The sequence below is a fragment of the Dendrobium catenatum genome, unplaced genomic scaffold (assembly GCF_001605985.2).
Source record: "Dendrobium catenatum unplaced genomic scaffold, ASM160598v2 fragScaff_scaffold_133, whole genome shotgun sequence".
Taxonomy (NCBI): domain Eukaryota; kingdom Viridiplantae; phylum Streptophyta; class Magnoliopsida; order Asparagales; family Orchidaceae; genus Dendrobium; species Dendrobium catenatum.
This window is the reverse complement of record NW_021318595.1, coordinates 1,115,535-1,127,376: the sequence shown is the minus strand read 5'-3', so window position 1 is coordinate 1,127,376 and position 11,842 is coordinate 1,115,535. Positions and strand designations below refer to the sequence as shown.

Sequence of the window (11,842 nt, the reverse complement as noted above, 5' to 3'; positions counted from 1 at the left end):
CCAGTTTTATTTCTAATATATGTTAATATTGAGCATGCCAATAATCTTAATTATGGCTCAAGAAATCATCATGTGATAGAAATAGTATTATTTTATTTGTTGATATACGAGTTTTTTTGCATTTAAAATGGTCTTTATTATAAAATGTTAAATTCATATACATTAGTTGTATGTAATGCAGTTTATGATTCTCATGTTATAAATCATGTTGATTATATAAATTGTGATTATCATGTAGATTTATATAACATATGATGATTCCATGAAATAATACTTGTGCTGTATATTTGGGTGTTTGTCAGTATAACCTTATTGGTTTTTGGCTAGATGGGGTTGAGAGGCCCCTAGAGTGACGACTCTACAGGAAACAATTAGATTTCTTTAGGTTGGTGTTTACCTTCTCGCACTACAGGAAAATCACTCATTACCAGCAGTTTTTGCCGGCGGTTTTGTAAAACACCGGTGGCTTTTCGACGATTTAAAAACCGCTGAAAAAAAAAGGCGTCGGAAACCATTACAGACGGTTTTTTTGCAACGACGGTTTGTACCACCGGTTATTTTCCTGCGGTCTGAGCGCCGGTTATCTTCCGGCGGTCTGAGCACCGGTGTTGTTACCGGTGGCGTACCGACCGTTACACCGCCGGTAAAAAAATTGTTGTTAGTATAGTATAGACCGCCGGTACTATTACCGGTGGTTAGAACTGAAGGACTTACCGGCAGTGTGATCGCCGACGTGTCGTCGGACTACCATTGGACACCATATGTAAACCGCCGCTAAATACCAGCGGTTTGAGTAGATTTCCAGCGGCGTCAATTAGCCATTCGGTATCGAAGTTTCTGGGGCCAAACCACCGGTTGGCCACCGTAAACCTATAGCATTTGAAAACAAAATTTGATAGTCTCCCCTCTATTTGAGGGATTTTTACCCTAAACTCTAAACATGCACATAAAATACAACAATCACAATAATTTTGGGCAACACGCCACTATAGTCAATCACAATAATTAGAAACATACAATGACAATCAAATCAAATATTTTTTCCTTCATGTTTTAGTGTGAAAGCTTTAATATTCTCCATGCAGTAAAGACGTGCTAATTTTTCTGCTGTGCTCCAACCAGAGAACATACCATAAGATAGAAAATCACCAATGGTCCACAACAATGCAACTCGAAGGAGAAAATTTTATTTTGTTGATATGTCATATGTTAGAACTCCTTCTCCCCATAATAACTTGAGATCATCAATTAATGGTTGCAAAAAAATGTCAATTTTTATTTTTGGATTATGTGGTCCATGTATTATAAGAGTTAAGAACATGTACAGACTAGGTATATACATCTATGGTGGAAGGTTGTATGGTGTTAGTATAATTGGCCAACAAGAATACAGTGTAACTACTTAACTATATGGGGTAAAACCATCGACACATAATCTCAATCTTATGTTGTAGGATTCAACAACAAATGAAGCATGCACTTGATCAAAATGTTTCCACGCTTCAGCATCTAATGGATGAGAAAAAACACCACTTTTTGCTAATTTCTCCTTATGCCATCTCATATGACCTGCTGAACTTATTGATGCATAGAGTCACTGAAGTCTTGGAATGATCAGTAAATAAAATAAATGAGAATATGGAACATCTTTCTTTTGACGACGTTATTTTTTGGAGTTTTTCTTAAACCGAGGAGCATTGTAGATGCGACAATAAAATTCTGTTGCATCATCATTGTAGTATAACATACATCTATTGATACAACAATCAATTTTTGTAGCAGTGTGACCCAACTTGGATAATAATTTCTTCGTTCGGTACAAATTTGAGGGGATTTAAATTGTCCGTTGGATTATTTTCCTTGAGAAAATCAATAAAGTCATTGAATAAATCACGAAGAATATTATACTCAGCTTTAATACTTAGTATCATCACTGCAATGGATAATTCTGAATGAGTATTGCAACCGTCCCAAATTGATTTTTGAGCTGCATGTAGTAACTCAAATAATTTTTGGGTTTCTACATTTGGTGGCTCTTCCATACTAACTCTTAAATTAGGACCTGCTACATCAAAAAATAAGTTCTTCATAGGATCTACTCATTTGATCTTCATCAAATGTTTTATAAGCTATGAATGAACCGGCATGAGTATCTCTATGTGGCTCGTACTCGCCATGTGATGTCTAAATTCAGTAGTCTGCAAGAAATCCCCTACGATATAAATCAAGCTTCATATCATCGGGCTTGAGGAATGCTTGATTTTTATGCTTCAAATATGGACATCTAAATATTTTATCAAACTTAAAGGAAGACATTTGAGATGCAACTTGAATGAAAGTCTCAACTCCATGTATAAATTCATTTGTCAATTCTTTTCGACCCGGTAACAATCTGTTGTACATCCGATATCTCTCTTCTTGGATATTCATTTGGACGTTGAAGCAAACGTTCCCCTACATAGTTATGAAAATATTTATAAGAAGATATGCAACCTTAACAAGTGTACGTGCTATACTTTCGAACAAATGTACTTTACTTGAATTAGAATGCATTGTATGTCTTACAACCATCTCATGTGATATTTATTGATTTAGAGAAAGCATATGATAAAGTTCCAAGAAAAATGTTATGGATAGTTCTTGAAAAAAAGGAGTTAATAGTGCTTATGTTGAGAAGCATAATACTAAGTTAAGTGTTGCAGAGATGAGGATGCTTAGGTCTACCTCTACCTTTATTAACATAAATCAAATCTAATACCTCAATTTCCTTACCGGGTCATTAGAAAAGACCTCCGTTTAATGTGACAAAACCAATATATATATAATTTAAATGTAAAGAATATAAGCAATCCTGAATTAGAAGTAATAAATGAATATATGTCATTTTGAGGCATGATGATACCTAGTGTGATATCATTTTCTAGCATTTAATATAATTACATTAATAATAACTTGTCGCATACATTAATGTCACAAGCATATTAGATTTATATTACATGAAACATAACATATCTCATGACAATTTCAATTTTGGAGTATAGATTTCTACTCATCTTTTTAGGTTATTATTTCTACCATTTAGTTGCTCATATTGCATGTCCATTCCTCTGTTATTTATACTTTGATAGATAGTACTTACTCGATGAGTTTGATTTTTTCAAACTCACCCGTTGTCTTTTTCAGCAGGTCTTACGTGTACATGTTTGGTGGACCGCCACCTCATGAACAAGGTTATCAGCAGTTAATTATTTTTTGTATTTATTATTTTATAGTAGTTTATTATGTTTATGTATTTTGAAGATTGAATAAATTGCTTTCATGTTTTTGCTATATTTATATTTTCTTGTTGGCTTGTTTCTGAATTATTATCATTTGAACTAATTTGTTAATTGAACTTTTATTAATGGATTGATTTTATTTCACTTCCTTTGTTTACTCTGATGCATATATACATATCATGTTGTATCTCTTGTATATGCATATTCTCTTTGTGAATACAAAGTATGTTTTATTCTCTTAATGACACCACTTGTTGGCGGTAGGGCTGCAAACGAACCTAGCCGAGCTGAGTATGTGAGTGTTCATGTTTGTGTTCATTTATTATCAGCTTGTTCAAGTTTGGTTCGTGTTTGATTTGAGTTTATTGTTTGTGTTCATGTTTGGTTTGTTTAAATTATCGAGTGTTCATGTTTGGTTCATGTTTAGTTCGTTTAATGCTTATCGAGCTTTAAACAAACAAGCTTTAATGAAGTATAAACGAGCTCTACTTCTATATGTTCATTAACTTAACAAACGAGTTTTATCGAGCCTCCTAACAAATAATTACATCTAGCATTTTCGTGAACATAGTCAATGAATTTTTTTAAAATATCAAACAAGCACGTTTATGAACATATCTAACGAGTATTCTTAAGCTATCAAAAGAGCAAATTTATGAACATATATAACTAGTTTTTTTTTTTTTTTGAGTCACCAAATGAGTTCGTTCACGAACAAGTGATCTATGATTCATCTTATATTTGTTCATGAATTTTTTTAAACAAACAATCAAGAAAACATGGACAAATGTGAAAGTTCTCTTGTACATGAATCTAACACGAATCAAGCTTCTTATCCAGCCTAATATCAAGCTTATTCACGAGCTTTAAATGATGTTGTTCACGAACATAAATAAACTGAACACATTAGTGTTCAAGCTTGTTTATTTAAGAATCAAATATTTAAAATATTGTTCAAATTTGTTTATTTAGTTGATTAAACAATCACAAACGAGCTTTAATCGAACTGAGCAATGAGTAGCTCGTTGCAGCCCTAATTGGAGGAGTGTAGCTCCTTCTGAACCCGGGATGTGACAATTATATTTTCTTTTATTAATATTTGGACTATCATGCATGTAAATAATAAAATTAATATGTTAAAGTTGTAAATTACAACTTATTTTCATATTTTTGGCGCTCTGAGCCTTCCAAAAAAATACCCTCCAAAACGTCGGTCATTCGAAAAATAAAGGAAAAAAAAAAAACTTTGGCGGCAAAAGCGAAAATGCTCAACAAATTTAACGTCACCTTCTCTTCGCGCTCACCTCCGCAGATTCAACAATCCCATTTGGAATCAAAGAAGGTTGTCGCTTTCGTCCATGGCCGTCCCTCCTACTTCGCCAGTTAGCCGTCGCCGAAAGATGGATGACAGCGAGAACAAGAAGGAGATTGCCATGTCCCCGGTCAAGCGTTCTAAGAACCCCGGAGTTCGAGTTCAGGGAGGGCGGATCTACGACTCGGAGAACGGGAAGACATGTCACCAGGTAAAACCTAGCTAACCGATTCCCGCATTTTTCTAATTTTACCTGCATTTCACTTCCTATGAAATGTAAGCAGTGCCGGCAGAAGACTATGGACTTCTCAGCCTCCTGCAAGGCGATGAAAAGGGAAAAGCCTTGCACTATCAAGTTCTGCCACAAGTGTCTCCTTAACAGGTATTTTCTTTTCAAAATATCGTATCAATCTAATGTTGTATACTTAGGGAATTGGTTGACCCAGGTATGGTGAGAAGGCCGAGGAAGTTTCTACTTCGGATGACTGGAAGTGCCCTAAATGCAGGGGAGTCTGCAACTGTAGCTTCTGCATGTAGCCTATTCTTAACTTTTCTAGGCGGATGTTTCGTTTTATTTTTCCTTCGTTCCATAATTTTGTGGCTCGATTCTTGTTTTAATACTGTAGGAAGAAGAAGGGCCAGCAGCCAACTGGGATTCTCGTCCATACAGCCAAACTTACTGGGTTCTCGTCAGTTCATGACTTGTTAAGTCACGGAGGAGAGAATGTGCCGAGAGAGGCTATCGCCTCACCGAAGGGATCCCCTGTGTCAAAAATGGTAACTTTTATCTTGATTGAATTGCCGGTTCTGCAACTAAGTTTTTTTTTTCGTGTCGGAATTGCTTTCTTTATTATTACTACTTGCATGATCTACATTGGAAGGGACAAGTGGCATCAAAAAGATGCAGGGATAAGGAAAATTGCAAGTTCGAAAATAATGATACTGTGAGCATGGAAGCTGATTGTTTTAGGAAGGGTGCGCTCGTAGAGAAGAATGATGGAAAACCATTGAAAAAGTTAAAACAGACGAATCTTAAGGTTGAATGTGCAAGGAGTCACGAGGATCAAAATAAGAAAACGTTGCAGTACAAGAGTCCAGCAGAAGGTTTGCCTGGACATGCAGATAACAAGGAAAACTTGCATGACGTTGCTATGGACGAGACCATGGAAAAACCTCTCAAGCCAAGGGGGCGGCCTCGAAAGATTGCTACAATGCCTGTTCGACCTCCAGGGAAACCTCTGACTACTGTTGCAGGTTTTGATCTGCCAGCTGAAGATGTTGGACCTGCATTGCAATTTTTTGAATTCTGCAACGTATTTTCCAAGGTATAGTACTTGAAACTTTCTAGTTCATTTTGAAGTCATATCGTAGTTGTCCTAATAATGAATCTCCCTGCCTTTAAAATTGGCTCATATCTTAAACTGATTCAATTTTGAGCTGATTTGGCTCAAATCAGAAAATTTTAGTTTGTGGCAATTTGAATTGAGCATTGTAGGTCTCACCACTACTTCACTACATAGAAATTAGTTAATAATACTTATATTCAAGTCATTAAGGATATGCATACATGAGTTGTTACTTATATTCAAACACAAAATAGTTCGACCAAGTATTTTCTTATTTTAGTTGGATTAGGATCAACTTTAAGCCTATATTGTTTTGCGTCAGTCATGGATGTTCTTAGTTCTTAATGCACATTTGCAAGAGAATTTATCTTGAAGTATGCTTTTTTTTTTTTCTAATGATATTCTTCTTGTTGATAAGACTAGAGTTTAAATGCTTTCGTTTGAGTAAATTTAAAACCGGATACATGGAGTGTAATTTAAGTAGTCATAGTTCTAGTAGCGGGATATTAACATTGGTTGATCAAGCCATTGAAAAGAGTGCACAATTTAGATATTTTGAGTCTAAAAGCGAGATGGTGAAATAGATGGGGATATTATTTATAGAATTCGAGTTGGATGGTTGAAGTGGATGAATGCATCCGGCCTATTGTGTGATAGAAAAGTAGATTTAAAAATGATCTTTTTTTGAAATATATTTAAATGAGAATTTGACTCTTAGTAGATACAATGATGAAAAAGAATTTATGTAGATGACTCTATGTAGTGGGATAAAAGCTTGTTGTTGTTGCTTCAATTTGAATAGAGTTGACATAACTATTTTTGCTGTTATTTTATTTACTCGTATGTTTTTTATATCCATATTATGATCAAAGTGTTATAATCAAGATTTATTTCACATCAATTAAAGCAATACACTTAAACAACATAAATTTATGTACTAAGTAACATAATAAAGTTAACCAAGCATTACATCAAATTGATCTGAACAAAAGTACTATTGTGAATGAATAAAGTATATTCTACAATATGCATTATAACATTAGGAGACTATTTAGGGAAGATTAAAAATGAATGAAAGGAGTTTCTCAGTTTAGAATTCTCTTTCTAAAATTAAGAAGGTAGTTCTAAATTACGTTGGCTTATAAGTCATCTTTATATATATATATATGGTAAAAATAAAATCATTGTAATCTAAATAAACACAAGAATTAAGTTTGTAAGCGGTTAGTTTTGATGCTAACTTCAACAGAATCCATCTTTCAAACTCAAATATTATCAATTCTAAATAATTTGGTTATAAATAAGGGAGTTATTCTCTTTATTCTCTTTCTGATTTGTTATTAAAAGAAGAATGATACTAAAATTTATTTTAGGATCAAGTTCTTAAAAGTAAAACATCTAATGTAATAATCTAAATAAGGAGTTTATTCTAATAATTGTAAATATTTGAAGGCTTGTCATCTTTTAGTTAAAAAATTTGTATATAACTTAAGTAAATGCATTGGTTTTTATTAACCCCAAATTATAATTTTATTTGACTATATTTTCTCTTATGATCAAACACTTCAAAGTAAAATTACCTAAGAAATTTTTAGTCATTTTTTAATTAATTTAGCTAATTAAGTTATTAAATAAATCAATCTATACTTAACTAGCCTATAAAATCAGATTAAGCTTCACTGGGCATTGTTAAATCCTTGGTTTGCACCAAACAAATCTTGGATTGGACACAAAATTTTTCCTTTTTGTGTCTGTATTTGGTTATATAATGTTTTTGTTCTTTTGTTTAAATAATGACATTATTCGACTCTAGGTTCTTGATATAAAGAAAGGGCAGCCTGAAGCAATTATCAGGGGATTGTTAAGAGGCTCTATCTCACTTCGTCATTGCCGAACAGCATCTGCAATTATTCAATTTCAAATCAGATTGCTCTCCTTCATCCTAGAGGACATGGGAGAAGGGTATGCATTTTAAAGTATGCTATGAAGTTTCATATCACAATTGTTTGGTACACTGATATTGACTACTTTTTACGTAATTAATCCTGAAGGCACTACTTGAAAACCAATGGTGAACATTCATGGTTAAAAGCTCTTGGTAAATGCCTCAACCAATATAAACATCTTGCAACAGGGTTGCCTTTAGATTTTATTGACAACCCTTCTAAATACAACAATTTGGATTCGTCAAGAAAACTAAGGATCTTAGTGTTTCTTTGTGACGAGGCTCTTGGCACTGAGTAAGTATTTTTCTTTCTGAAACTTGATTATATCATAAAATTTTCATAGTAGTTTTCAATTTTGTGTACTATTTCATTAGAGCACTGAGGAAATTTCTTGATGAAGAGTATGCAAAGTTTGTAGAAGAAAAGAAGGAAAGGAATGAACAGATTGGCGCTGCTAAAACAAAGGTGGGCAAATGGAAATGCAGTTTAAATTATCCATTTTGTTAGAATTCTGGAGAAACGCCACTTGAAGATCTACCTTTTTCTTTCAAATGTTTACAGGAAAAACTTATCAAGCAAACTCTTAAAAATGATCTTGCCAAAGCAATGCTCCCAACAGAAGGGGCCACTCAACTTTCAATATCTGAGCATGGCGAACTTATTTCAAAAATACGACATGAAACTGAAAAAGCTCATCAAGAAATGTTAGAGTCGATTGAGCTTTTGCCAAAGAGTATGCAACAGTACATCAATAACTTGCATTCATTGGTTACACACCATTTACCTTGCCACTATGATCGTAGTTTATATTTTTTAATGAAATCATTGTGCGTTAATGTAGATCATTGCAATTCTAGTTCCAGTAATTTTTTTTCTCTTGTTTTCAACTTGTTTTTAAGAGTTATTTGAAAGACTACTTAGAAACATCAAGAAGCCTATATATTTATGAAGTTGCTGTTCTTTGTTCATATCTCAACAATTATCAAGAGAAACAAGCACCAGATGCTGTTCGGATTAGTCCCCTGTTTCTAGAAAAGGATGGAACTGTGTTCTGGAGATTAAAAAGCTATGAAAGAAGTTCAACCATTATGGTCCAAGGTCTATACTTGACTTTTACTTACCCACCATTGATGGCCAAGTATATTGCCCTGGCATTTCTACATGTTCTTTGCAATTACAGAATTTTTACAATTTTCCTTTCAGATATTGAGAATTGGAGTGTGTTTACTCCTCAAGAGAAGTGGTTCATATTTGATGATGATCAACAACTGGTGGAACAATATCTTTCCTTTTTGAGGTACAGAAAACATGAAACCTTTCATTTCGCCTTAAAAAGCTCTTGTTTATCTCAAATTTACAGTGGTCTCTTTTATTCTCTGAACTTTGGAACCAAATGTGCTTTGATACAGTAAAATCTTCAATGTTTGTTCCGTTTATGATCTTTGGCAATGATAAAACTTGAAATATGCTTTTGGCCTTAAAATTTGTCCATATGGATGGCCTACCAAAACATATTAATTTTCCATGCATAAATAATTTTAGCATTGAATCCTCAATGTGCTGGTTGTAGTGTGAGAATATTTGCTTAAGTTATATTTCTCGTTCCCTACTTAACGGTTTGTTTAGTTGTTTTAAAGCTGTCCTTTTAACTCCCCTTTTCCAAATATACCATACAAACATATCATTATAAATGTAATTAATGTCGTATAATGTTCATGTGCTTTTATATGATATAAACTCTTACATTATAGGCTTATTCTGTAAATAAAAGCTAAGCAATCATATAATTTAGAGGTGAAAATCAGTCCAGCCAAGCGAGGTGAAAATCAGTCCAGCCAAGCTTGGGCCATCCATTGCTTGAGCTTGTTTAGTTAATTGAGTTTGAGCTCAAGTTTGAACTTCATTTTGCATGTTAAAGTCAGCTCATGAACTTATTTATTTATTATAAAAGAGAATATCATTTTTTTATGTATTATTATAATAATATCCTAAAGGAATAAAGATAATTTTAAAATATATCTAGCAAATTTATATTAAAATCATTGAATTTTAAAATATTTTAGGTGCATTTTATATTCACATTTCTTAAAATGAGAGAGCGAACTAGCAAGTTGAGTTTGAGTTAGCTCAAATTTAACTTTTTATTCGATCAAGCTCAACTGATGAGTCGTACATTAACTTGAGTTTGAGCCAACTTACTAATTGGTTTGACCCGGTTACAGCCCTAGTAGAATTGTAGGTGGCAAATCTAAGAGAGATTTTATTAACTACTTTGCTTTGTCTTCTTGTGGTTTGCAGATAACCTTCTGTTATCACCTTTAATAATTGAGGATTAGAAGTGGTTTATAGCTTTTCATGTTCTATTAATCTTTTCTTTTTATTAACAGTTGCCAAGAATTCAAATGGCCTACTATTCTCCTTTTTTCTGGTTCAGGTCTGAAAGTGCAAGGAAGCAAAAGGAACTGAAGAATATACTAAAGGGTACTGCATCGATAAAGGAAGATCCTTCTAACAACTTTGAATCCCAAAATTGCTTGACAGAAGGTACTAATTCTGCTCTCATTTCACATCATTCTTTCTCAGCTAGAGGCCTCTTTTGAGTTTGTCAGTCTATAATTATTATCTTTTATATATTTGGCATCTTTTCTACAGTAAACTGAGTGCTGTTTAGTTGATGGCAATGGAAGTGGAAATGCAGTAAGCTCTACCTAGTTGATAGTTACCCATCGGTTTTGTATACCTAAACACTTCAAGTTGATCATTCCAGCACATTTTGCTCTGTACTATGAGCCTATTCTTCTGTGATTTCTTCTTGAACTCACATTGGTCAAGCTGTGTTTGTATATGATCTACTTAGTTTTTTTTTTTTTTTGAATTTTGGTTAAGGGCTCATGCTTTCACAAAGCATTTTGTTTTTCTTGTGGGTTATTAATGGTGAATATCCCTTTTTTTTGTTGTTTCAAACATAGATTTATTTTTTCTATAATGAGAGTAGTCTTCAATGCAAGAAACTAAAGTAGAGATTAGTGAATAAAAAATGTGAAGAATAAAAGGCATAGTTTTGAAAATCTAGGGTACCATTGAACATTATATTTCTTTTATTTTGTGCTTATGTTCAATTTGACTCTATTTTGAGCCCATTTTGTGCTCAAAATTGATTCTAAGGCTTTGTTTAGGATAGTTTTCTTTGTGCGTTCTAATATAAAAAATTCATTAAAAAAACCTGTAGTTAATAGCTATTCCAAATGGACCCTAAGTTAGCATTTCAACTTTTTTTTTTTTTAAGTTTAATTCCTATTCTCCAAATAGTCTCACGATATACTTTCGAGCTCTGATTGATGGTATATACTACTATTAAAGATTTAATTGGTATTCTTCGAACAATTTTAGGATATGTTTTTGAGTTCTGATTCATGGTATATACTACTAAAGATTTAATTGGTATAGTTTTTTTTTTAGAATTTAATCACACTTATTTGATTCATATTTTCTTCTTGCTCATTTAAAAAAAAATGTTTTGAAAAATTATTTTTTATAACTATATCCAATAATATTTGAAAATTGTGAAAAAATTATTATGGAACTTTAAGACAATTTATAATAATCATAACAGTTTTTAAAAATGATATTTTTTATACTAATTTTACAATTATCTTTATAAAAAATTAATGTATCCCAAATAGATTTTATAGTATATATAAATCCTTGCCTACTAAGCTTTTTTGAGTGGGTAATAAACTAGAACAAGTGATTTTAAATGCATAAAAATTTAAAATAATTTAAGTTTTAATAATTAAAAGAGTTAATTATTTTTAGATTTAGTCTTCTTATTAATTAAAGAAAGTATGAAATAATTTTAAATATATGATATGCATATTGTGACTCTTAAAATAAAATACTTTTTCTTCAATTAAATATAAAAAAATACTAAAAAAAATACATAATAAATAATTAACAAAA

At 32.4% G+C, this 11,842-nt stretch overlaps 1 protein-coding gene across 1 annotated transcript; it reads left to right on the top strand.

Annotated features, from left to right (window-relative positions):
- The first annotated feature begins 4,596 nt into the window (after window positions 1-4,596).
- On the top strand, window positions 4,597-10,767 carry LOC110096986. Its single transcript, XM_020823165.2, has 13 exons — window positions 4,597-4,801; window positions 4,875-4,972; window positions 5,037-5,123; window positions 5,217-5,367; window positions 5,472-5,915; window positions 7,750-7,898; window positions 7,988-8,176; window positions 8,257-8,347; window positions 8,444-8,615; window positions 8,870-8,980; window positions 9,086-9,179; window positions 10,317-10,426; window positions 10,535-10,767. Exons 1-13 carry the CDS (start codon window positions 4,637-4,639, stop codon window positions 10,540-10,542), a joined length of 1,869 nt encoding a protein of 622 aa, XP_020678824.1. The 5' UTR covers window positions 4,597-4,636; the 3' UTR covers window positions 10,543-10,767.
- Window positions 10,768-11,842: the final 1,075 nt, after the last annotated feature.